This window comes from Ovis aries, chromosome 2, assembly GCF_016772045.2.
Source record: "Ovis aries strain OAR_USU_Benz2616 breed Rambouillet chromosome 2, ARS-UI_Ramb_v3.0, whole genome shotgun sequence".
In the NCBI taxonomy this organism is placed as follows: Eukaryota; Metazoa; Chordata; class Mammalia; order Artiodactyla; family Bovidae; genus Ovis; species Ovis aries.
In genome coordinates this window covers 218,666,484-218,693,693 of record NC_056055.1, presented here as the reverse complement: position 1 = coordinate 218,693,693, position 27,210 = coordinate 218,666,484, and the positions used below count along the sequence as shown (strand labels likewise).

Here is a 27,210-nt window from a genome sequence, read left to right as displayed (position 1 = left end):
TCAATGGCCGCCACAGCAAGCCCGGATACAAAATGAGCTCAAAAGAAGTCCGTGGGTTTGCCCTCAAAATCGTTCTAAAGAACTTCATAAAACCTAGAAAAACACTGTGCAGAAAGGATATGGAACTATTTCAGGAGGAGGGCTATCTCTGCAGAGGGAAAAGTGGCATGGGCTGCTGCCAGGGGTGAGCTGTTCTCTGTAACATTGTATTTCTTTAAAAATAAAACAATAAATAAATAACCTTTAACAAGATGGCGGCAAAATCTTAAGGTGGTAAATGTGCGTAGTGACTAGGGGATATCTACTCTACTGTATTATCCCCTGCTTTTTGAAACCTGGAAATACACCATAATTAACATTTAAAAATGTGAAACAAAAGGACATTTCTCTGCACTTTGGCTGAAGACTATTTTCTAATTATTCACCAGAGAAGCTTTAGGGCATCCTTTGATGAACCCCAAGTAATCAAGTTCTGACCTGGCCCGTCCTCGGCTCAGAGGGAAAGTGATTGTGAATACAGCTGCCGGGGGAACTTGGAAGATCTCCTCGCTCCAGGTGGACTGGTGCTATCACAGCAAAGTGCGGTGCCAAGGCTGGGGTGGTGGACAGTGCACCCCAGGGTCCTTGATACGACTGTCCATCCGTGCTGTTGCTTCCCCTGCCCCCATTCCTATTGTCAGACTTCCACCAGGGTCAGCTTCTTTTCCTTCTCCTAAGGAGGCGTGTTTTAAATGATGTATCCATTCTGCCACCTAGCCTTCAGCCCCATCACTACAACAAAGCTGCCTTAAGTAGCTCTTCTGCACAGATCTCAATCTTGCTGAATTTCCCTAATCTTGGGGAGTGGGAACGCACAGGACCTGGGTGACTGGGGAGACTTTATTTCTTAAGGGTCACTGTACCTTAGATTTGGACCAGGATGAAGCAGCAGCATTGAAACGCCCACTGTGAAAAGGCATTTTCCTTTGGGAAAGGGACCAGTCAATCCCATAGGACCTTTAAAAAGGAATAATAACTCACAGTTTAGGCAAATCTGTCGAGGACAGAGGGGAGAGCAATGACTAGGAGTGAATAAAGACAAAATCCTTAGCTAACATTTTTCTTCTCCAATCAGAAGAATCCATGATGTTTCATGTCCCATTAAAAGCCTTGCTTCCCCAAGTCATCACACATCACCCTGGACTCAAAAATCACCTAGAAACTCATAAAAAATGACCACAGGAAAGGACTCAAACTTTATAGAACACAAATGCTATGTACCCTTGAAAAAGTTGTCCATACAGAAGCACAAATCTTTTACTGGGTTGCATTTCTTAAGATATTTGGTTAATCATTTAAAGGGATGGGAAAAGGTGATCTCTGGGGAACTGGACACAAGTGAATGATATTTAACTTCTTACTTTTCCAAGAAAGATGTAGTTGAAAGGCATCAATACTGCCTGGAAAGCAGTATTGGGAAGCTCTTGACAGAGAAGGAGGAAAGGGACCCCAGCTTTTTAATATTTGAATCTGGCAGGCATAAATGTGCCACCCCTCCTCCCCACCACAAAACTAAATTCATTGATGCAAACTTTTTTTTCCCCAAAAGCAATCCTCTAAAGGTGCTTGTGACAGGTCTAAGGCTTCAGAACTCAGGGGAGGGGAAAATGGAATCAAGAAAGGCTCCAAGGCATCTCCCATAATCCAATATCCTGGAACAGACCTTCCAGTCCACTGTCAGATGTTAATCACCAGCTCTTAGGGGCACAGCCATCCGGCCAGGAGCCCATCTTTGAGCCAAATTACCATAGACTAGCCCAGGCTACCGAGAAAGTTCTCTCTTAAGCCCTCCCAGGGAGCCTGCCTACCTGAGGGTCCCTTGGATGGCAGATTCTGTCCCATCAGCAAACTGTCAACCTCTCAAGACATAAGCCTGTTTCTCCATGGAGAGACAGTACCCCTCTCACTCTCCCTGGCCCCGTGCCGCCCTGCCCCACAGACCAGCTCTGGCTTCCTTTCTCTCTACCCTTTTCGTCTTCTCTGTGAATCATCCCCTCTCCCTTTTACCTGTCTTCACACATTTTACTTTCCAGCCACTGGAAGTCGGCTAGACAAAAAGACGTGTCACTGAGGCCGTCTCTCTCAGAATAGAGGGTGGCTGGAACTAGGCAACTCATGTTTCTCTGGAAGCAGCACCACAATCTCCCCATTCATCTGAAATGCTACCAGTGTGCCCAGAGCCGGCTTTGCCGCGGAGTCGGTGCAGAAATAGGAGCAGGGGCCGGGACACACACAACACCCTGTCCGAACCTGACACAAAGGGGAAAATAATACGTGATCTCCCTCACTCCTCAAATATTCCAACCAGAGTTGGGAATATTACTTTTCCTCCTACCTTACCGAGCCCCTAGACACAGAGGAGAAGCAATACTAACGAGCCTTGCTTGCTTTTGCTTTTTTTTTTAATCATTACACACAGCTCCTCCTCCCTCTCCCAGCCAACACTTAAAGCCCCTCTGGCAATATAAACAAAAGAAAACTTAAAATTTTTGCCTTGATTTTAAAATGTGCCTTTCAGCAAGTAGGTAAGTAGGAAGAGAGATCAGGATCTGAGGGTGTTAACAGCATAGAGTGAGATGCTTCTGAACCCAACCGGGAAGACAATTATTTTCTACCAGCAGAAGCAATTCTTATCGTAGAGGAGGGTGCAGTCTAGTGGCAAACTTCATGAAATGCAACCCCTTCTCCAAAGGGAAGTTAGAGCCCTTCCAGAGCAACGAGAAATGTAAAAGGGCTGACAGTGCTGACCCAAGTTCCCCCAAACAGGACAGCCACAGCTGCTCAGCCCTCAGATGGGGCTCCGAAGGCCACACCCCCATGCCAAGTGCAGGGAAACACTAAAACCCCCACCTTCCTTCTTTGAAGGCATTCACTTTCTTTCCTTTCACTAAGGAAAGAAGGGTTCCTAGGATTCCCAGAGATCCTCTGAGGTTTGAAAAGGGATCACGGTGTTTCCCGTCGGGATCTGCTGGTCTTGTGGTACGCCAGCAGCTCCAATTCCTGGGCTATGCCTGCTCCCAGGTGGGTCCCTCATAACCTGGGGTCCCTCTGGTTTGTTACCTATGCCCTCCAGGGCTGTGGCCCCATAGAAATACTCCTTTCAAAGAACCTGGAGGGGGAGGATCACTCCACTCTGCCTTCCTTGCCTCTGACAACCCCACAGCAGGGCAGGACACAGGGGGCCTCCGGGCACGATTTTCAGAACCAGCATTTCCTCCCAAGTGCCAGTCTCTGTAGCTCAGTGCTGCCTATGATGCTGCTGCTATGAATGTCCCTTGGTGCAAGTACACACAGTATGCACACACAACACACACACACACACACACAGAGCTTCCCTGGGCCAACAGTGTAGCTAAAGAAAAACGGCCCCTTCCCCCTACAACCAAAGACAGTCACTTCACCAGCAACAGAAACACTAGATTAAATCCCCTTCCCCAGATTTTTAGGGGGGAATTTAGTGTCTCTTTTCTATTTCCCCTCACCACCCATCGCTGGCCATCTTACACTAACACCCATTCCAACACACACACACACACACCCTTACTTGGTCACTCAGACACCAGCAGACAGCCATTTCCCAAAGCTAAGGTAGCATTTCTTGGGCACTCTATATATCCAGTTGGCTAATAAGAAAATTCTTCTCCCTCCAGCCTGCGCCTTGGCTAGCTAAGGGGTGGGAGGGACGGGAGATGAGTTGCTCCTTATTGTATCCACCGCGCTGCAAGAATTCTCCCCCTCGACCCCCACCTCCTCTCCCTCTCTGGGCAGCTCCAGCCCTGTTCCCCGAGCCCCCCTCCCCCGTCCCCTCATCACTTTCTTCCATTCTAGGGAGAGGAGGGAGCTGTTCAGGCAGCGAAGGGGAGCCCCCGTGTGTCTAGAAGGCCTCTCCCCACCCCCATCCCGTGTGAGTTTGTACTCCTTGGCATCCTTGCCTGGGTTGGGTGTTGGGGAGCTCAAATTGCAGCTACAAACTGGCTGGCAGCCAGGGGCCGTCTATTTAAAAGCGCCGGCTCAACCGGAGCCCGTAGTCTCTTTGGAAACTTCTGCCGGGGGAAAAAGAGCTAGGAAAGAGCTGCAAAGCGGTGTGGGTTTTTTCCTTTTTTTTCCTTTTCCCCTCCTCTTCTTTACTACCCTCTCCTCCGTTTGCACCTTTCTTCGGGCTTCACGCAGAACCTGCGAATTTCGAAAAGGTGCTAGCAGAGTGGGAGAAAAGAGGTGTTGGGGGTTTGGTGTGTTTTTTCTTTTTTTTTTTTTTTAATTTCTTGATTTCCACATTTTTCCTCCGCCTTCGCGGCTGCAGCCGCCGCCTCTTACCTGTTCCGCAGCAGCCGCGCGCCGCTGGCAGCTGAGGGTTAGAAAGGAGCAGGGTGTACTTTGAGATTTTAAACAAAAATTTTGAAGAAGAAATCTATTTTTCTCCCGCCCCCCCCCCCACTGCCTCTCTCACAGCCTCCGAGCTCTTTTTTTCCGGTGGTTGTTGGGGGGTGAACCATTTTTGGCTCCCCCGCCGCAATTCTGACCAGGTCAGACTCGTGGGGAAGGGGATTTGTTTCTCCAGCCTCCGATTCCTCTGCATGCACCTGGCGCTGCTCCCTTTCCCCCTACCTGTTGCAAGTCTGTAATCTTTGCAATTGAGACTTGCTTGCAGGCACTCCAGCCCTCCATCGCTCCCTACATTTTGCAATTGTCCGGGGGAGGGCACCTGCTCTACCTGCCAGAAATTTTTTTCAAAAAAGAACATTGCTCCGCGCTCCCTCCTGGCCCCTCTCTCCCTGCACTCTCGCGCTCCTGCCCCGCCCCAGGTAAAGGGGGAGACTCGGAAAAGATGGTGCTCACCGCGCTCCTCCTGCTTCTGGCCGCCTGTGCGGGGCCGGCCCAGGGTCTGGGCTCCTTCGTGCACTGCGAGCCCTGCGACGAGAAAGCCCTCTCCATGTGCCCCCCCAGCCCCCTGGGCTGCGAGCTGGTCAAGGAGCCGGGCTGCGGCTGCTGCATGACCTGCGCCCTGGCCGAGGGGCAGTCGTGCGGCGTCTACACTGAGCGCTGCGCCCAGGGGCTGCGTTGCCTCCCCCGGCAGGACGAGGAGAAGCCGCTGCACGCCCTGCTGCACGGCCGCGGGGTTTGCCTGAACGAAAAGAGCTACCGCGAGCAAGCCAAGATCGGTGAGCGCGCTCCGTGTGCCAGAGAGCTACACGGCGCACGGGCGGGGGCGGGGGGGGTGGTTGTGGGGGGGCACGGGACAGGCTGGCCCCGAGCGCTCTGCCCAGCAAGTGGCTTAGAGCCGGGGTGCTGGCCGAGAGGAGGGCGGGGAGGGTCCCTGCACTTCGGAATCGGAGCCCCAGCCGATCCTGCTACCCCAGGAGTCGGTCTAGCCGAGCCTCTCCGGGTTTTCGCTCCTTCTCCTCGTCCCTACCCCCACCTTCTTCACCCCACCCCTCCCCCCTCGACTAAACGGTGACTCTGAGCTCCTATTTCTTCTCTAGATGCAAATCCTCAGGTACTCAATCTCCAGTCCGAAAGTGTGCATCTTATATGATCAACTCCCTCTCCACCACCTCCAATATGCTGTGGGTTTTGTTTTTTTTCTGAACTTGAAAAAAAAATGCCTTTTGTTAAAATATTGCTTCAACTGGGGACCTGGAGAGAGAGGCGTTACCGGTTTTCGGTGCTAATTCTACCTTTGTCCCTCCCAGCCCCCCACCCCCCTACCAGTCCGTCTTTGACGTTTCTATTCTCCTACCCCGCCCCCCCCCCACACGGGCGCACACGCACACTCACGTGCACACATAACACACGCACGCACGCACCCTTGGTAGCTCTTGCCTTTGGGGCGGGGGCTTTGATGCCCCTCCCACGTGCACACTCATTGCTCTTGACTTGATGCGATTGACTGGTCGTATGTAAAAGATACTGAAATGCAAAATATCTCTTTTTCCTCCCAGGAAAGGAAAGGTGACTTTGGGCAAGCTCAGAGGCGGCGGGGAGGTGGAGCAAGTCGGGGGCGGGGGGGTGGGGGTAGTGAGGGAAAGGAATGGGAAAGGTGGGCTTGATGTTCCAGGGCTGGCTGTTCCTGAATCGAGCTCCTTTCCCCTGCTCCTATTCAGATTTTACCTAGGAAGAAAGGTAGATATAGGGCTGGGAAACAAGAAGAGATGTGAAATTCAGACACCGCGGCTTCCCCGCCAGTGCTAATCCCCCACGCTGTCGCGTCGCCCCTCGAGCTCTCAAGCCAGATCACAAGTGGGTGTGGTGTAAATGGAAGAGGGGCCCTGGAAATGCAGAATGCAAAATCAAGGGGGCGGAGACGGAAAAGCCACGCACCAGGCGCCTCCCCTCCACCTCCAAGTAGCCCCGCCCCCAGGCTGCCCCGCCCCCAAATTCTCAGTTCTGGAGTTTAAAAGGTTGACAGAGCTGCTTGTTCAATTGAAACACTTCGGCTTCCTCTTGGAAAGTTACTTGATTTTTTTTTTTTAAGTTTAATGAACTATACACAAAAGTCTGGGTTCTGAGCATTGGTCCTCCCCCAAAGGGGTTAAGACTTGGCTAAATTGCATTTATTCTGTAAGGTATCTTCTTACTGGGACAATGCCTTTCCCTCCTATCTCCGTCCATTACGAGCACCCCAACACGAGTTGTCTTAACTGTAAACTACAGACACTCTCATGTAGGAAAGGAGTGCGTCTGCGGTTGAGAAGAGAGGCACGAGAGCTTTCCTGGGCTCGACGTGGATTCCCGCAAACCCTGCAGGTTTTGTCTGTCCAGCTTTGCAAGAGGTAGCGTTTCTCCAGTTTACGGCCAGCAAAAAAGGGAGAGGGCAATGTGCAGGTCCCGGAGGCCCCTGAGGACGGTTGGTGAAGTTATTTTTATTAAGAGCCAATTTTCAAAGGCGGTCCCGCCCCACCTCCCTTCATCTTGTGAGATGTGTGGAAAAGCTTAGCACCGGCACCGAGGGGGGGAAAGGCATGAATCGATTTCCTGGCTTGGGAGAGAGAGCTCTGGGTAACAATCCGGTCACAGCGAAAGTATGCAAGGTATCGCTTGGCCGCATTCTGGCCCCACTTTTATTTGCCCAGCCGTGTGGTTGGTGTGATGTGGTTGGTGTGGAGGGTGAGCGCGCGCAATTGCTGGGAGAGCAAACTGGCGCATCCAACTTTCCAGTTCAATCCCAACCCCTCCCCACCCCCAACACACACACAAGAGCTTTTGTTCCAAGCAAGATGAGATGCCCTTTAGACTTCTCTGCAGCCCCTTCCTCAGCCCCCACCTTCAAAGTGCCTTGAAGCACGGAGCGGCCTCCCCCTCCTCCCCCCACCCATCCCAACCCCTCTGAAAGACTCCACCTCGCCTAAAGCAGGTGCCTGATCCGCTCCGGTTGCTGGATGGCTGCCCTTGACCGGTAGCTGGAACTGACGCCTTCCTCCCAGACAGATGGGATGGGAGTGGGCCCTCCTGGCTGGAGTTTTTCAGCTTGGGTGGGTCTCCCAAAAGTCGGAGATGGTGCAGCGACAGTACTTAAAGAGAGGAAAACGAACAGAGAAGAGGGAGGAGAGTGTCGGCTCCTTTGGCCAAAATTGCTGACCTCCGACATCCAACCGCCACGCCTCTCTACCAATATCGAGCAGTGTGAACTGGGATTTGCCCCTTCCGATGTAAATTTAGAGACAGATATAGATGACGTATGTACATATACACATATAACCAAAAATATGTGTATAGAGAGATAGCTATAGGGTTTTTTCAACAACAACAACAAAAAAAAGTGCATTTCTAGAATCAGAAATGGGGAGAGAGATGGCTAGCCGCCAAAGCTTGTGGGAGGAAGAGAGCAGGGCCGGCGGGGACTGGTGTTTTGCTAGGCGCGTTGCTGGGCAACGGGAGAGGGAGTGCGCCTTCGAGCCGGGTCCTGGGAGCGCTCCGGGCCCTGCATTTTATTTTGGCCAGTTCAGGGGCAGAGATAGATATAGAAACAGAGGGCAGTGTGTATGAGGGCTGGAGCTATTTATTGGACCAAGCTCAATAAATATGGGTGAGCTGGGTCGAGTCTGGGGAAGGACCAAGCTTTGCTCTGGCATTCTTTGGAGAAAGAGCCTTGTGGCTTTACTGGCCCACATACTTTACCCGTGTCTGGAAGATCTTTCTTGTGCTTGTGAGACATTAAGTTTGGGATACAGGGAGATGTGGGTGCTGGGTTTCAGTTCTGTCATTGAGAAATAAGAGGGGAAGAGCAGAAAATATGCTTCTCGGAAAGAAGAAAAATTACCTAAATAAAAATGCATTCAGCCTTTGCCTCTTTGAGGGATTTGGCCCTCCATCACCCTGGCTTCCATTCCCAGCCTAGTCCAAATGCCCTGTTGAAATCAAGTTCCAGGGTTAGGTTTATTGGCCAAATTTGTGTCTGGATTGAACAAGATGGAAAACTGAAGGAGCCAGATTCCTTTCCCACCCCTATCCCCTCCCTTTGAAACAAGTCTTTGAGAGGCTGGTTGTGCCCTGAGCCAACCAAAATGGGAACTGGGAAGACAAGAAGAGGGCGCTTTTAACTTGACTTTTCTTGCCTCCCCACTCCTTTCCCTTCCTCCTCTTTCTGCTGTGTCAGCTCAGACTGGAAGAGCACGCACAGTTGGCCACAGTGAGAGTTCATTTTCTTTCCATTTCTCTTTTTCTCCCCCCTCCTTTCTTATCCCTCCCTCCCATCCCACCGCCTTTTCTATCCCACCCCCTTCTCCATCCCCCAACTCCAAGACATCCCCAGGGGGCTTGGTTTTTCAATCAGAGCAGCTGTGCTAGTCCTGGGGCTCAGGGTCAGATTTGAGCAGGCAAGTGGGCTTGCAGCTGCAGAGGGAGGACCGGGCTGACCTAGGAGCCAGGGGTCACCAGAAGGTTACAACAAAGAGCATGGGAGCAGGAATCCCCACGGAATCCCCTCGGTCCCCTTAAGGTGGGGGAGGAGAGAGGAGCTAGCAGGAAAGGAAGGTGATTTTTGTCTAAAGCTTTTACTTTGTACTTGAGCGATGTATTTAAAACTCTGGGTTATTTAATGTTTGGAAAATAAAATTTTGGAGAAGGGACCACCACACTCCAGGCCCACTGCCTCCAGAAACCGGAAGAACATCGTAAACAGATCAGGTACCTATGAGATCCCACCGGAAGCGGAAGTGAAAAGCAGAGAATGGCTGCCATGACGTGGATCCTATCTGGTGGGGTTTTGTTTGCATGTCTGTTTTGCATTTTTACTATGGTAGGTCGAGAAGTTACCATCCCCAGAGACCATCCTTCAATTGTAACCTGGCAATATGTTTTCCAAAACAGTAAGATTTATTACATATCTGCAAAAATAAGTAAGCAAATAAACAAACAAAAATAGTTCTAAGCTTCCACTCCCCTCTCCCTCTACCCACAGAATTCCCCATTCTAGTTTCCAGCTCCAATTCTTTCCATGATTTCTGTTATGATGTCTTTTTCTTCTTCTTTAATATAAATCCAAAGAAGTGACTGGGAATCTGTATCAGAGGTGAAGTAGCCCTTCCTGCCTGGCCACTCAGCTTAGCTAGGTTCGAGTGTCTCTCCAGGAATTGTCTGGGTATTGGCCAAAGAATGCTACAGCTGGAAGGGACCTGCCATGATCGCAGCACCTTGGCAGTCAGGCCCTCATTTTACAGATAAGGACACTGAAGCCCAAAGTACAAGTCACAAGCCTAGAATTAGGTGCTGGGTTAGAGGCAGAGCCAGGGCTAGAGCTCAGTCTTAGAATCTGGTTGAGCCTAGTCCTCCTAGTCCTAGTTCTGCTCTTCCTGGCTTTATACCTTAAGTCCCTGGGGCTCTGGCCTGGGCCAGGTCTAACCTGCAATGAGGCCTTTGGCAAATATTACCCAGTGCTGTCATCTCATTGCAGGAGGGGCAGAGGGGGCATGTTGTGAAGATGAAATAAGAGCTCAGAACTGGGAGTGCTCCGTTTGAGGAGAAACAAAGTGGCCCCAAAGTGGAGAAAGTAGTACCCCTTTATTTTCTGTCTTGTTCTGTTCCATCCCCTTTTCTGCACGGTCTTGCAGGCAAGGCTGGCTTAGGCGAGTGATTTGGTGCGGGATGGGGGCTGCGGCGGGGCAAGGAGGGTGGAAAGAGGTGTGTTCAGCCCAGACTTCAGGCCCCATGTGCCAAACTTCATTTTCTGAATGATAGGGAGCTGTCCTGATGTGGGCAAGCAGGCAGGCCCTCGCTGCCCCTTGGCTGAGCAGCAATCCACAGTCTCTAAGGAGCCGGCTTCCTGTGGTAACCAGCCTCTTCCAGCACGAGCTTCCACAAAGCGGGGCAGCAGGATGTTGAGATCCGAGCTGGGGTAGGGTGAGGTGGGATGAGGGAGTGATTGGGGGATTTTCATATCGGAAACAGAGAGAGAAAACCACATGCCACAAAAGTTGATAAGAAAGAGAGAGAGAGAGAGGATCGCCAGGTTTTTTAACACAGTCAGAGCTCTTTTTGAAGAAGAGGCAAGGAAGGCCTCCAGATTATAGCTGGAAGCCTCCAGTTGACCTGAGGAGTTGTTGAGCGCCATTCTCACACGCCTTGGAGGCTGTGGCAGCTGGTCCCTTGGGGGAGTCCCAAGAAGGAAGCAGATAAGATAAAACTCTCTTCCCAATGGGTTAGACCACCAAGGAAGTCCTGGACGGGGTTCTAAAATAAATGTGCACGCTCAGTCGTGTCGGACCCTGTGGCCCAATGGACAGAGTAGCCTGGCGGGCTACAGTCCATGGGGTTTCCCAGGCAAGAATACTGGAGTGGTTTCACACTTCCATCTCCAGGGGATCTTCCCCACCCAAGGATCGAACCTGAATCTCTTGCATCAGCAGGTGGATTTTTTTACCACGGATTCACCTGAAGCCCCTTAAATAGGTAGTCTCTTTTTTTTTTCCCCCTTTTTGGTGGGATTTTCCAGGACCAGGGATCAAACCTGTGTCTCCTGTATTGACAGGCAGACTCTTTACCACTGAGGCACCAGGGAAGCCCCTAGGTTATCTCATTTTTGATCCCCATCCTAAACCATCAGAGACCAGCCCTTCTCTTGCCAAATCCTAAAGCAAGATCCAAATTGAATTGGCACTCAGAATCCAGCCCCGTGTGACCTATTCTGACTTGCAGTGATGTTCTATGTGGGTCCTCGTCATCCTGAACTGTGTAGATTGTACCAGTAAAGCTGTACTGAGCATGCTCCCCAGTCTCCCTGTCCCTCAGGGAAGATGCCTCTCATTCCAGACCCTTCAGAGCAGCATGGTCCAACTGAAGTACAATATAAGCCACATACAGATGTCATTTCAAAGTTTCTAACAGCCACATTTTTAAAACAGGTAAAAAGAAATAGGTGAAATGAAATTTAATTGTTTATCTTTTCAGTATATCCACAATAATATTCATATAGATTCAAAATAAGCCATTCTAATGGGCTATTTTAATAAACCATTTAATAAGCCATTCTAATGAACCACCTGACGTGGAGAACGAACTCATTTGAAAAAACCCTGATGCTGGGTAAGATTGAAGGCAGGAGGAGAAGGGGACGACAGGATGAGATGGTTGGGGCATCACCGACTCAACAGACATGAGTCTGAGTAAACTCTGGGAGTTGGTGATGGACAGGGAGGCCTGGCGTGCTGCAGTCCATGGGGTCACAAAGAGTCAGACGCAACTGAGCAACTGAACTGAACTGAATGAGCTATTTTACATTCTGTCTTTCATATTAAGTCTTTGAAATCTGAGGTGTATTTTACATTTACAGCACATCACAGTTCAAACACTGAATTTTCATTGGAAAAGTTGATCTGTATTTTTAGGTTTCATAAGATTTACAGTTGAAGAAGTTGATTCATATATCTGAGCTGTCCCAAACATATTCACAACTTTTCTGATAACCAAAGGTATTGGTTGTCTAAATTAACTTAAATAAAATAAATCTTAAAAATCAGTCCCACTGGCCACGCAAGTGAAGTGAAGTGAAGTGTTAGTCACTGAGTTGTGTCTCACTCTGTTTGATCCCATGGACGGTCGCCTGCCAGACTCCTCTGTCCGCGGAATTCTCCACGCAAGAATGCTGTAGTGGGTAGCCATTCCCTTCTCCAGGGAAACTCCCCAACCCAGGGATCAAACATGGGTCTCCCACACTGCAGGCAGATTCTTTACTGTCTGAGCTACCGGGGAAGCCCTAGCGTCAAAAACCACACTGGCTAGTGGGCACCTAACCAGACAAGGCAGAGGCCGCCAGCAAGCCCCTCCCACACCTGTGAAGGGAACCTGTCTCCACTCTTTGCTCCTGCTCCAACAGAGTCAAACAGGAAAAGAGTCTGAGCTTTAATTGCCAAAAAGGAGATTGTTTGACCCCTAGCAAGTCTCTCTTAGGAGGACCTGGCCTGGGGGCCGGGCGGGGCGGTGGGGTCGTCGACCAGAGTCCAAACAATCTGCTCCCTGCCGCCCCCTTCTGGTCATGCAGGGCTTTCCAGGGAATTTGGCAAAATTGTGCTGTTCTGAATGGGCCGTGATGAGTTGCCAGTGGGAGTGTGGCCAGGTCGGAGAAATGGCCCCTCACTTCCTCCTTCTCATTATCTCCCCTAACCCCATTGAAAGGCTGCTCCCCACCTCACTGCTCCATTACCTTCTGGTTGGGGGGGCGGTGCATTGTTGCTGCTCAGTGGCTAAGTCGTCTCTGACTCTTTGCGACCCCATGGACTGCAGCATGCCAGGCTTCCCGGTGGGTGCGTATAGGGAACAGACACAGACATTTTTACTGAGCATGCTCCACCTTCCCCAAGTCTAGAGACCTGGTTGGAGATACTCATGCTGGGTGTTGTGCATAAGTATGTATTTCTCATGTGTAAATTTATCACCAGCTGCTGCCCAGGGGTCAAGAAATGTATACCAGAGTCATGGCCCTGCATCCTAGTTCGTCCTCAGGGAGAAAAAGTGAGGAGGATCCTTTCTTTTACCTAGAGGATGTGTGAGTGGGACCCCATTCTTTCATTCTAGGGAAGGGTCACCAACCTGACACTTGCCACATCTACACTGTGAAAGGTAGTAGGTCACCTTTTCTCTCTCCATCCTTAGGGAAGGAGGCCTAGTGCCTTAATGCAGCATGAAGGAATGAGGTTACACAAGGGACGAACTTCCAGGCAGTGTTCTCTAAGTGGAAACTGCTTCTCAGAAGCACTTGGGTAAAGTTCCTCTCACTTGGGGCTGGCAACCTAGACTCCCCGGGGACGAGGGTAGAGCCATTGCTTCCCAGCAGACCTTTCTGCAATCCAAGGCGCCTGAGACCTCGTGATCTACAAGCAGACACCTGTCAGCCACGTATCACAGCAACCAGATTTTTAGTTGATGATGGAAACAGGGGAGGTAGGAGGCAACAGAGTCCTTACAACGGCAGAGACCTGTACTGAGAGTTCACTAGCACGTAACAACTCATGGAATCCTCATAACCCTATGAAGAGAGGGCTGTTGTCATCCTCCCCATAAGTCAGATGAGAAAACTAAAGCAAGGAGAGGGGAGGAAGCAACTAAGAGAGAGCAAAATACACCTGTACCAGGATTTAGTGAAGCAGTGCTAGCAGCCCCATCTTCCACTCAAGAAGGGAGACTGACAGTCAAGGGCTGGTAGTCCAACTCCTGATTCTGTTTATCTGCTTTGCTGTAGGTATCTTTATTTCCCTGCTCAGGATAGAGATGTTGGTTTTCCTGGCCTGCAATGGAGAGGGGGCTGTAAAGGAGCTAAGAGCTGGATAAGCCTATTGCTCTCAAGGTCCAGTCACTGACTCTCTGAATCTGCTCCCCACCTTTGCCACATACCCCAAATCAGCAAGACTCCCTCCACATGTCTATTTGCAGCTCCTCCCTACCTGCAACTGTTCCTTTGGATGACAGTTGTGTGGATTTCTTTTCCTCTTGCAAAGTCCGTGCTCCTTCCCTTTTCAGCCCATAATTCAGGTGAAGAAAGAGCCCAGAATATGCATGTCTGTTACTGACCACAAAGGAAAGAAAACAATTTTCCAGGAAAGACTGGGGCAAGGCAGGCCCTGGTCAGGGATGTCATGGGCAGGGCTGGGGATAGTGCAGCTCCCCTAGGAGGCTTCACAGCCCTCCCTACGGTCCCTGTCCCTTTTTTTTATACAGAGACACACAATGTAATTCAGTCTCTTAGCATCTGCAGCTGGGAAACGGTCAGACTTCAGGAGGCTAAGACATGTTTCACTTTTTTTTCAACAGTGAACAGTTGATCCATCATTTTCCCAGAAGCCTCATGTTGTAGCAAAGAGCAGGAGGCTGCAGGTTGGCTAGGAAACAGGGCAAAGTGGGGAGGAAGCACGGAACATCCAGGCATCCCCAGGCACAGATCAGGGCCCTCCGACGAGCTGCCCAGTGGAATTTTCTGCAGGGAAGGAAGCGTTCTCAATCATTGCTGTCCAACGTGGGAGCCACCAGCCATGTGTGGCTATCGAGCAATTGAAATGTGCCTCAAACAACTGAGAAGCTGAATTTGTAATCTGATTTAATATTTATTCTTTTCAATAGACACATGTGGCTGCTGGCTATCGTACTCAATAGCACAGTCTTAGATCAAAGAAGCCCAGTAAATGTAGGGGACCCTACTTCTTCCCGCTCCTGAGGCCCACCTCTCTGCCCCTTGTTCCCTCTGTAGTAAATTCCTGTGTTTAAAGGCAGGTCTGTGGGTGACATGACCCCCCAGGGCATCCACTTAGCTCCAACATGCCGCAGCTAGCCTTGCAGAACTGCCGCTAGACCTGCACTTTGTCCCATGAGCTGATTCACACATCTCTCCATTTCAAGATTCTTTACTGAAGACTATGTGCTGGAGAGGCTAAGATAAATGACAAAGTTCTGCCCTTAAGACGCTGACTGTCTGAACTCCACAGGGGGAGCTAGAATGAGAGCTGGTGAAAACCCAGCTCCCCTTTTCATTTCTGGCAGAGAAATTCTGGGCGAATCCCTCTTGCCTTCTGGCAAGAAAAAGAGACTCTTCCTCTCCCAGGTCCAGGTGGCCTGGCAAAGCCCTACATCCTTCCTGCACTGCGAGTTCCAAGTGCGCCGCAGCTTCTTCAATTTCTGTAAGCAAAGTTGCAATATCTGATCCATCCGTTCTTCTCTAGTTTTGACTGTTAAGTCAAGATAGCATGGGGAACAACGACCAGACTGGGCCCAGGCTGTTAATGGTGCCAGGGTAGGACTAAGAGCCCCAGGGTAGAAAGTTCGATCGTAGTTTCAATCATAGCAGCAGGTCTCCGTGGCGGGCTTGGGGAGGCAAGATGCATTGGCACTTGTGCTGTGAGGAGTAGTGCCCCCCCCAACTGGGGATGCACCTGAGCCTGCAGCAGCTGGGCCTGCCCCCAGACACCCTCAACAGGTGGTCCAGTGGTTAGGACTCAGCGTTTTTACTGCCAGGGCCTGGGTTCAATCCCTGGTTGGGGAACCAAGATTCCACAAGCTGCACAGCAAAAAGAAAAAGTTCACTGGGACACAAGGATGACACAGTCCTTAAGCAGCTTTTCGGGTTGCCAAGGGTGGTGCCTCAGTGGATGTTGTATCAATATGAATGGGCAGCATCTTAGGAATGAAGCAGAAACTGAGTTGGCTGCCCTAACATGGCAGGGCTGGTACCATCAGAGAGCCAGCTGGCAAGACTAGGGGCAGAACAGAGCAGAGAATCAGAATTCAGCCTAAAGACAACTATCAGGACGCTGCGAGAGCCCTTGCTTTCTTAAGACACTGAATTAAAGGGTCCTGCCTCCACAGCTTCCCAGAGAACGGGACAACAGTGAACACTCACTGCAGAATCCTTTCAAAAGGACAGCTAGAGATAGGAAGGCAGGTCCTAGACCTGCTTACCTTCTTTCCCTCATCATTATGCTTGCATTGTTGACTAAAGAAACAGCCAGGGTTTACACACTGATGGCCTTGTCCCCTCCCTGCCATCCCTCACTTCACATAAGTCCTTCCCAGCCTGTGCACATCCATCTTCCTGACTCTAAATGCATGCTGAGAGTGGAAGGCTGGGGTGGTGGTCAGAGAAGTAAGAGAAGGAAACCACGAAACGATCCAGATTTTAAAACTGCTTACAATTCCTACAAGGAAGCCTGCAGCCATCAGTCTCCTCCGCCACCTACTGGCCATATGCAGGTACTGACCTGCCAGTTGACTAAGTTCCAGAACCTACTGCATTGTTAAGTACCTGAGAGACTGCTATTCATGTGCAGCGCAACTTCACCAGGAAGTCCTAAATCCTTTTGCAACCCTGACCCATTTCCATTTGATGAAACAGCTCAGGAACTGCCAGTCTCCTTTGCCTTCTTGAGTTATCCAAAATCTAAACCCTTCCAAAATTGCAAGCCTATTTATGACTCGGCCCCAAAGCAGCTGAGTAGGCCTAGCTGGCTCTGGCATCCCAGCTCCAGTCTTACTTTCCAGCCCTTTAATATTCCAGGCTCCTGCCCTGGCTCCAATCCAACTTTCCGCTGTCTCTCTGGAACCTACAGGTGACCACAAGACCCTGATTAGTATCTGATACTTGACTCCCCCGCTGCCTAAGTAATAGGTCCCATGGGGTTAAGTGGCACCAAAACCTGGGAAGCACATCAAAACTTTAAGCCTGCCCTTCAGAAGCAGCCCAAGAGTCTGCACACTGGGGAGGGAACCCTGCCTTGGTGAAGCCAGGGGAAGGACAGAGGGTTTGCAAAAGTATCTGGAGTTCCTTGGAGAATGGCAACCCACTCCAGTATTCTTGCCTGGAGAATCCCCATGGACAGAAGAGCCTGGTGAGCCACAGTCCATGGGATCAAAAAGAGTCAGACATGACTGAGCGACTAACACAGAGAAGGTACAAGAATCTACATTTTGTTTCCCAGTATTGTCCTTGCTTAGTCTCAAGGCTAACACCTTCACAGGAAAGACTGAGAGAGGTCTAAGTAAATTGCCCTAAAGTTTCTTGAACCGTTGTGAACAGCCCGTCCTCCTCCCAGGAAAGGTGACTCCAGGTTCAGGGCAGCCCACAGCACTTCTTGAAGATCCTAAAATACAAAGGGTCTTGAGAAGAGCTGCCGATGGTGGGGTGGTGGGGTGGGGGGTGGGGGCATTAGCCAATGTACTTGCACGACCACCAAAGCCAGAGCCAGAAGCTCCATAAGAGAAGGTGCAGCAGCATCTGGAGGATGACACCCTCTGACCAAAGGGAGACAACAGGTGGCCGAGGGCAACGAGTGGCACCCTCCCCCCAGATGTCTCTAAGAACTAGAAAGAGCGCCACTGGGATGGAAGCATGTTCTTGTGGCCCCAGGGGAAAGCTCACCCTTCTTCCACACACTGGTCAGCACCCGGCTGTCTGGCCCCACTCCCCCTCCCTTCAGCTGGCTACAATCTTAGCTGGGAAAGGGGGTGGCCGTGCACCCCCACAATGCTCCCAACCTTTCAATGGCAACCACCTCTTGCCGTCTCCCCTACCGCACCACTCAGGTGACAGTCAGGATGCTTGGTGATGTCCAGGGAGGCTGAGTGACGTGTCAGTTCACTCAGTAAGATGGGACCAGCCCGTGGTCAGCTTTTCCTCTCCTCACCTACTTCTTCCAGATCGGAGCCTCAGGTGTGGGCCTGAGTTACTAGATAACAGAGCCCTAATCTTTCACTTTGTACCGAGTCCCCCAAATCAGCTTGTTCCACCCTGCCTCCTACTCCCATCGCAGCTCATTCCACAACCAAGAAAAGCTGGTTTAAGCCACAACCTCACTCTGTCAGCTAATCCCCCGAGGGCTCCACTCTACGGGCCCAGTGCATCGCCATGTTGGCTCATCATCCCAGCGGGTTTTGATAAAGTAGAGGCCGAGCCCAGGGCAGGACATGGTGGGAGAAGGGAGTGAAAGGCCAGAAGGGGACAGAAATCCTAGTGCTGGGCTCTCTCCAGGGAGAGCCTGCCCACTCTTTTGCTGTGTGTCTCCTCCCACCTTCTTCTCCAGAAACTACGTCCCTTCTTCTCCTATGGATAAATACCCAGATCAGCTAACCACCCAGAACACTGCACACCTCTGGAGGCTTCTTTAGGGTGGGGAGCTTCCCTAAAGGGGCTTAAATCTGCTGGACATCCATTCAATTAAATCTGACAAACCCTGAGCCTAGAGACAAATGGGTGCTCGGGTGCTTTCTGCCACCTGCCATCCTGACCAGATGAGGCCGGGTCTCCAAATGCCTCCCTCATCACACACCTGGAACTTCCCCTGGGCTGAGAACTCCTGCCCTGGGGATATGCAACTCCTCTCACCAAACTGCTCCCTCTCCACACCTCTCCTCGCCTCCTGGGGAGCCCAGTGAGAGGATGATTTCCCTTCATCCCTGGTGGCTCAAATGGTAAAGAACCTGCCTACAATGCAGGAGACTGGGGTTCCATCCCTGGGTCAGGAAGATCCCCTGGAGAAGGGAATGGCTGCCCACTCCAGTATCCTTGCCTGGAGAATCCCATGGACAGAGGTGCCTGGTGGGCTACAGTCCATGGGGTCACAAAGAGTAACTAACATTTCCACTCTCTGGGGCCACCCCAAAGCCCTATTTTCTTTTTCCAGAATTGAAAACGAAAAGAAAGCAGGGAAGACAGGGCTCCCTGCCCCCCGCCCATCCTGCCCTGCACCTGCTCTGGCCCTGGGCATCCTGACCATGCCCTGACCACCTGGGAAGAGCAGTCTGGGTCTGGTGGGGTCAGGGAGCTGAGAGGGGAGACCCAGGGGAGGGTGCCTGTGAGAGGAGAATTTCATGGAAATCTGTGGACCAAGAACAGGCCAAAGGCTGGGGGGTGGGGGGTGGAATTAAAAGATCGACAAATAAATGAACAAAGTCCTGGTTCTTTAAAGGTCATAAGTCAGCTAAGTATAGACTGTCACCAAGTCACTGCTATATATAGCTACTCCAGCCCCAGCCAGCTGTCTGCCGCTCTTGGCCGGGAGCTGTTATGTCCCAGGTCACAGAGCGCAGGGCCAGCTCTGAGCAGGGAGCAAGGCCTCAGGCCCCATGCCCCCTACCCCCAGCGCCTGCACTGATCCCCTCCAGATCCCATATTCTGGCTCTCTGGAGTCCCTTCCTCCTGTTCTCCCTATGATTTCCTCCCCCACCCTGCTAGCCCAGACACCCCAGGGCCCTCCTACCCTCGGCTCCTCAAATGCAGATGTATTTCAACTCCAGCAGTTCCAAAAGCAGGAAGATCTCGCTAGAGGATGGACTTGGCCTCTTGTCCACGCCCTGGCAATCCCTTTTCCTCTGAGAGCTTCGACCTCCAGACAGTGTTCTTACACCTCAGCCCCTCCTCCAGCCACTTCCCCATCTATTTAGCCAGCTCCACACCTACCACCACCACCAGACAGGGCCTTCCCTGATGGCTCAGGTGGTAAAGAACCTGCCCACAAGGCAAGACACTTGGGTTCAATCCCCAGGTTGGAAAGATCCCCTGGACAAGGGAATGGCTAATACACTCCAGTATTCTTGTCTGGAGAATTCCATGAACAGAGGAACCCGGCAGGTTACAATCCCTAGGGTCATGAAGACAGGACAGGACTGAACACTTCCATTTCCACTTCCCAGCAAACGAGTCCCTTCCCTGCCCCCAGACTGCCCTCTTCCTCCTGTGTCACTTCCCTGCTTGCATCAGCTTGACTTTCCCAGCACTCTCCTACTCCACGAAGTCACCCTTGCTTTGCTCTACTGGACTTTCCGCCACTCACAGGCGTGTGGCCTCGTGTCCTGATTCTCATTCCCCTTTCCGCAGTTTGGGCAGCCCCATGAGGGTGCAGAGAGCCTGTCTCCTCGCTCCAAAGCTTGGAGCTCTGGGCTCCACAGGGTTGGCTCTCAGCCGGCAGACGTTAATCCTCCACCCGCTTCTCCCCGCAGAGAGAGACTCCCGTGAGCACGAGGAGCCCACCACCTCCGAGATGGCAGAGGAGACCTACTCACCCAAGATCTTCCGGCCCAAGCACACCCGCATCTCCGAGCTGAAGGCTGAGGCTGTGAAGAAGGATCGCAGAAAGAAGCTGACCCAGTCCAAGTTCGTGGGGGGAGCTGAGAACACCGCCCACCCCCGGGTCATCTCGGCGCCCGAGCTGAGACAGGAATCCGAGCAGGTGAGGCCCAAGGACCCTCTCCCCATCTCCCTCGATATCCACACCCTCAGTCTCTGCCACCTGCAGCTTTTAACCTGGCCCCCAGCTGTCTAAATGAGCATGTGTGGTAGCGCTTTATACACCCAGGGGCCATGGCAGGGGAGGCAGAGGAAGACCTTGGGTAGCACCTAATCTCGACAAAAGGTGGTGACTTTCCGTGCAGACCCTTGACCCACACACCTCGGCCACTGCATTCTGCACGTCTAGGTGACTCCCTGGGGTCTGGCCACGCCTCTCACGCCTCCGATCCGCACACAGGGGCCCTGCCGCAGGCACATGGAGGCATCCCTGCAGGAGCTCAAAGCCAGCCCGCGCATGGTGCCCCGCGCCGTGTACCTGCCCAACTGTGACCGCAAAGGGTTCTACAAGAGAAAGCAGGTACGTACGTGAAGCTCCTTCTCTGCAAGAGAAAGCAGGCCCGTCCAGTGCCCCCAGCTCCACTTCCTGGAGAGACTGGACACCTGAAACTAACACAGCTCTGTAGATCAACTCGACTCCAGTAAAACTTGGGGAAAAAAAGAAAGCCGCATGCCCCGTCCCATAGCCCATGTTCAGGGCATGCACGCTAAGTCGCTTCAGTCGTGTCCCACTCTGTGCAACCCTGTGGACCCCATGCCCGCCAGGGTCCTCAGTCCATGGGATTCTCCAGGCAAGAATACCGGAGTGGGTTGCCGTGCCCTCCTCCACGATGGAACCTGAGTCTCATGTCTCCTGCATCGGCCAGTGTGTCCTTTACCACTGACGCCACCAAATCTCCGCCTCTAAATGCCTGGATTTCTGTGTTAACAACACTGTGTCCCCAAACACCAGTATCCTTTCTCCCACCACAATCATGACTGACCCCATTCCCACCTACACTGTAATCTACTCATGTTTTAATGATTCACCATAGGTACCTGAGTTCATCTAAAAGGAAACTTTCTGTCACTGTGTCACAGCCCATGTTGTCTGTGTTATTTTCTGATACACTTACATAAACATATGAGGCTTCCCAGGTCGTGCTAGTGGCAAAGAACCCACCTGCCAATACAGGAGACGGAAGAGACGTGGGTTGGATCCCCGGGTCAGGAAGATCCCCTGGAGGAGAGTACGGCAACCCCTTACAGTATTCTTGCTTGGGAAATCCCATGAACAGCATAGCCTTATGGGGTACAGTCCATGGGGCCACAAAGAGTCAGACATGACTTAGTGACTAAACCACAACATCTAAGGTAGAGCTCAAGAGCCAGACAGCTTTGGATGAATCCTTGGGTGTCCTGCTTACTAGCTGTATCTTCTTACCCCAGTCCCTTTGGCTCTAGTTTATTGTGTAAAATGGAGAATAACTGTACCTATTGTTCTCACGTGATTATGAGGAATAATGGAGTCATCTTTGTAAGGCACTTAGAACAGTATCTACAGCATAGTTAAGTGTTAAGTGGTGTCTTGTATATGGTACAGCTATACAAGTGTTGCTTTTTATTATTATTGCTGTCATTTAATGGGTTCCCCTCATAACTCAGTCAGTAAAGAATCTGCCTGCAATGCAGGAGACCTGGGTTCCATTCCTAGGTTGGGAAGATTCCTTGGAGAAGGAAATGGCAACCCACTCCAGTGTTCTAGCCTGGAGAATCCAATGGATAGAGGAGCAAGAGTTGGACACGACTTAGTGGCTCAACCACCACCACATTATCTAATAATTTAATTTACCATCATTGTCACCGTCATGATCATGATCAAGTTATGTCGCTCTCTGGAGAATACCAAGTTGGAGGTAAAAACCAACTTGTTTTGGGTGACATAAGACAAAGTTGTAAGAGCTAGCCGAGGACAGGCTGCCTAAATGAGCACCTTTCGCTGGGTTGTCCCATGCAATGTGGACACCAGAACCCCAAGGGTTGGGTGTTGATGTTGTTCAGTTGCCAAGTCGTGTCCGACTCTTTGTGACCCTATGACTGCAGCACGCCAGGCTCCCTGTCCTTCACCATCTCCCAGAGTCTGCTCAAGTTCACGTCCAGTTGAGTCGGTGATACAGTGCCCTCAACTCTTTGGGGAAGAGAGTCTGTCTTGGGGCAGAGAAGGCAAAGGGTCAGGGAGGAGCAGAGCCTCAGGATACAGCCATGCTCACGGCCTGTCCATCTCCCCACCCCAGTGCAAACCCTCCCGTGGCCGCAAGCGTGGCATCTGCTGGTGCGTGGACAAGTATGGGATGAAGCTGCCAGGCATGGAGTACGTGGACGGGGACTTTCAGTGCCACACCTTTGACAGCAGCAATGTTGAGTGATGCGTCCCCTCCCCATCTTTCCCTCACCCCATCCCACCCCCAGCCCCGACTCCAGCCAGCGCCTCCCTCCACCCCAGGACGCCACTCATTTCATCTCATGTAAGGGAAAAAAAAATACATATATCTATCTATTTGAGGAAACTGAGGACCTCGGAATCTCTGGCAAGGTCGCAACTTTGAAAACGGCAACAACAGAGATGTGAAAAGCTAAGGAGACCCCCCCCTTTAAAAAAAAGGTTTTCTTTTTGAGACAGTTTGAATGAACAAGGAGGGCAAGAGAGGAAGAACAAGAGAAAGAGAAGGGAGGAAAGCAGACGTGTGTAAGAGAGGGGAGGATGAGAGTCACGAGGAGGAGAAACAGAGCTTGGGCCAGAAGCATCCATCTTTACGTCCAGCCCTGGCCCGAGTGGGGAAGCATCTGGGTGGGAGCAAGTGCGGCCCTAGGTACGGCCTTTGATGCCACGCTTGGAATTTGCCCAGCTTGGATGGGTCGCAGGGGAAGAGAGAAGCAAACAGATGCCACTGCTTCTCCTGGGTCAGTCTCCTGCAGCCAGCAGCTCGCACGGCTCAAGCCCTGTCCTTCCTCTCCTCCCACCTCAGCACTGTTCTCTCTCCCTCCAATTTACAAAGGAAAAATGCATTCCATCCGTCTCAACACAAGGCCAATTCATAACTGAGTGATACTAGATGGTAGGTGTTCCTAAAGCGGATCCATGAATATGAAGAGTATGTGCGGATTTCACTCCCCATGCAGACCCTGAGAAATCAATCCACACTCCGATGGTGGGAAGCCATGTGCTTCCAGGGTGGCTGAAACTCAGCGCCGAACGAAGCCTATGGTTTCAGCCCTTCATTGCATCCAATTCACAGCTAGTACAGCCTTCGTGGGGGAGGATAGGCTGAAACAAAAGTGGGCTTGTATTTATCTACAAGGCTCCATATAGTCATATATAGGCATATAAGTCTATTTTCTTTCTTTTTTTTTTTTACCCCTTTCTTCCTTTCTGTCAAAGGTTTGCATTAACTTTTCCAAGTAGTTCCTCTGGGGGCTGAAGAGCGTCCTTATTCTGGGGAAACCAAGAAAACCCGTGTTTTTCTAACACAATCCATAAGACCAGTTTTGCCTGCCTCCCATGAGCAGCAGCAAACTCAGCCCTCTGCGGGACACTGTGTTGATTTTTTTTTTTTTCCATGATTTCCCATGTGCACTCGTGCTCATGTGACACCAAGCTAGGTCACTGAGCACACCCAACAGTGCGCCCACCAAGCTCCCCAGGATGTCACATTCACCTTTAGACCCTTGGGAAGCTACTGTCTCTGGACCCTGTACCCAGAGAACCCAATCAGTCCATGCTCAACCCCCTGGTCCTGCCCAGCGCTTTCATTTCATCTGGACAGAGCCTGCATTTGGAAAGCCTCCCTCAGCCTTCATGCTGGCAGAGCAGGAGAGAGACTGAAATGAGAGATGGCCAAGAGGGAGATGGAGGTGAAAAGTGTGAATACGGGGAAACAATAAAAGTGATTGTTCAGGCCAGAGTAGATGGAGAGAAGAGCAGACAGGAGAGACAGAGGGCTAGCTGCCCTGTCCTAGCTTTGGAGCAAAGCAAAAAGAAGAGGGGACAAAGCCAAGAGACATTTCCCTGGGTCCCCACCTGATAAGCCCTCTGGGATTTAAGAAGAAGGAGAGAGGTTTAAGAAGAAGAAAAGGAAACAGGTTGTAAGAGAGAAATGAGTTTAACCCAGCCCTGTGAGCCAGAGAAGGTGAGAAACTTTCGGTGGGTTCTAGACTGTAGGAGCTGGACAGGAACAAGGATAAGCAGATACCAGCCATGGTTTGGAAGGGACGAGTCTACGAGCTCACCTGCCCGCCTTCACCCTGCAGTAAGGGACGGAGGCTGGAGAGGCTTTCAAGCTCTTGGTCCACCCTGGCCCCTTCCAGCTTCCTTCCTGGGGTGGGAGATGGCAGAAAAGCACAGAATAAGCAGTGAATGGATACTTTGGGGGAGCCAAGATTCTGAACCAAGAAAACTCCCATCCTCTGCTGACTCCCCCCACCCCCGCAACAAATGGGCAGCCCTGATGGAGAACTCTGGCCAGGAGACGGGGCTTGGACGCAGCAAAGGAGACCCTCTCTCGCTGTGAACACAGCTCACTCCACTCTTCTCCAACGACATGACACCGTGGAGACTACTCCAGCATTGAACTCGGGGACAGTGAAGAGGGACAGCTAAGGAGCAGAAACGCTTTAGCTGGTGGCAAGCCTGCAGCTCTGGGATTCGGTAGGGGAGTGTCCCCTGCTCCCCTGGAGTGGACAGTCAGCTGGGATGGCAGAGGCATCGATCTTCACTGGACAAAGGGCCTGATGGGATGGCAGCCGTGAGGACTTCCTTGACCTGCTGTGTGTCCACGTGGCCCCTTCCTGCGCCACTGTCCCCAAACCCCCGACCCACACTTCAACGTCTTAGGCCAGTATTGTCAGCCTTTCCCACTTCACTCTTCTCTCCACCCATTCTTTCTCTGGATCTTCAGCAGTCATCTAAACTGGGACTGCCACGTGGATACTGGGGTGCCATTCCCCCTAAGACTGAGCCAGGAATTTGCAGACCCCACCCCACCACCTCCCACCAAGGCCTGGACCCAGTTCCTGGTTCCTGAGAGGGGGCCGTCTTTTCCTCCCACTGTTTACTGGACTTTGAAGGGGCCTCGGCTCCTTCCATGGGCTCTTTGCAGTCAGCCACAAGGTGGGGGGTTAGGGCCTGCTTTAACGCCACCCTTGTCTTCAGATCTCCAGAGCTCATGCTGACAACCCCAAATCTGTGAGTCTCTGCTTGCAGAGTGGGTGGGGAGACTCTGGTCCTCTGGCCACTCCCTAGAGGATGCTGGACCTTCAGACAGAGCCCAGGGTAGGAGTCCAGGGGGAGGGAATCATTGAGGAAAGTGAGGCCTCTCTGGGCAGGGTGGTGAGCAGGCAGGTGTGGCGAGCTGCCAGCTCTGAAGTTCCAAGCAGGGACCTTCTTGACCCCAGGCTGCCTGTTGGCCACTGTCTGCTCACCCAGAGGCCTCAGACTCCAGGTTTTCCATGGCCTCAAATCTAAACATTGGCCAGAAGAGCCAAGACGAGGTCTCTTCCCATCTCCCTTTGACTCAGGCCTCACTCCAGCAGAGGAGACCTGTCTCCACCACTGCTGCCAGGTGACTGAGGAGGTCCCAGCAAGGACTGACCCCCCGCCCCGCCTCAACCCGGGGAAAGCAGGCGGTCTGGGACAGAAGCGACTTGGAAATTTCTCAGACAGCCAGGCCTAGAGAGACAGGCCTGGAGACATTCAGCCCCAACTCAGAGAATGACCGGAGGCCCTGCGCGGTCCCTCCTCCTGTCTCCTCACCATTTTCCCATCACCACCTCTGTGGTCTCCATGGTAACCCAGTGGGGCCAACCTCCCCTGGGGAAGCGGGCCTGGACCACCACTCTCCCACTGCCCAGTTCGTCAGCAGCCACAGGGCTACCATGCGGCCACCAAGCCCCCCCTCCACGTGGGGCAGTGCCCCACCTCCATCCGCTTAGCCCCCACAGGGCTCCAGCTCAGATGGGAATTGCAAAGAGGAGTGGGCCAAGGAGAAGCAACACCCCGGTCTTGGAGAAGACACAGTTGGCTTCCAAGATTGAGGAGGCTGTATTTTGAGAGGTGGTTGTACTGGGCGTTGTACTGTCTTTGTTTTTAAAACCACTAAAGTGCAAGCCTTATTTTGCACTTTTCTCTACTTTTTTTTTCTTGTAGGTTTTTGGTGTCTTTTTTTAAGCATCCTTTCTTGGTTCCCTAATGGAGTATATAGTTTAGCTATTTCCACAGACTCTGGCCTCCTCTCTTTAACTTGTTTTGGATGGAGGAAAGGGGAGGTGAGGGGGGCAGCCACTCTGCACCATTCACCCCACCTCTCTGGTCCCCGGCCACCAGCCCGAGTCCCGGACCGTCCACCACCATCATCACACAGTAGCCCACATGGATAGACAGTTGTCAGACAAGATTCCTTCAGATTCCGAGTTGCCTACCGGTTTGTTTGTTTGTTTTAGACAGCAATAATCACAGCACGTATTACTGTAGTTCTTTATAGTTTGACATACATACCATAGTGCTCTTCTCTCTTTTTTTTGTTTTTGACTTTCCTGTTTTTAAATAAATGCTCATAATCTTTACTGGTGAAAAGGATGAAAAAAACAATTAACCAGCAAACAAAACCTGTTTGTGGAAAAAAAAAAACGAAAAAGCGGGGGAAAAAAAAAATGACCTGAATGTGGAAGAGCTCGCCTCCTGTTTAGTGTTTTGTACCTAAGGAAATAAAACAAAACAAAAAACCCCTGAGGATCTCACGTTTTATTACAAGAAGTGAAGATTACTGTATACTATTTATTCAACTTATAATTTATGTTACTCCTTGATCTTTGTCTTTTATCGTGACAAAGCATTTATTTAATAAAGTTATGCATTCAGTTAGCCTGCCTCAGCTTCCTCCTCTGGCCCAGGGAAGGTAGGCGAAGGGAGAGAGGACAAGGGGAAGAAGAAGGGACCAGTGGAGGTAGGACTAGGGCCTGCACCCTCCAGAGGGGCCCCTCTGGACCGCCTTCCCACCTGGCACTCTGGTGCCCCCTTCTCTAGCTCTTCAAAACCTTTTCAGTGAGTACACATAGCACTTAAGAGGGCCAGTGGTCCTGCGGGGTCAGCTGCTATTACCACT

General features: G+C 51.5%; 1 protein-coding gene across 2 annotated transcripts; it reads left to right on the top strand.

The window, feature by feature from the left end:
* Positions 1-4,065: 4,065 nt before the first annotated feature.
* Positions 4,066-26,969, top strand: IGFBP5 (insulin like growth factor binding protein 5). Of its 2 annotated transcripts, none has more exons than XM_012110889.4 (4): positions 4,066-5,198; positions 19,948-20,177; positions 20,424-20,594; positions 22,348-26,969. In XM_012110889.4, the coding sequence occupies exons 1-4, from the start codon at positions 4,865-4,867 to the stop codon at positions 22,477-22,479; spliced, it is 867 nt and encodes a 288-aa protein (XP_011966279.1). In that variant the 5' UTR covers positions 4,066-4,864; the 3' UTR covers positions 22,480-26,969.
* The last annotated feature ends 241 nt before the right edge of the window (positions 26,970-27,210 follow it).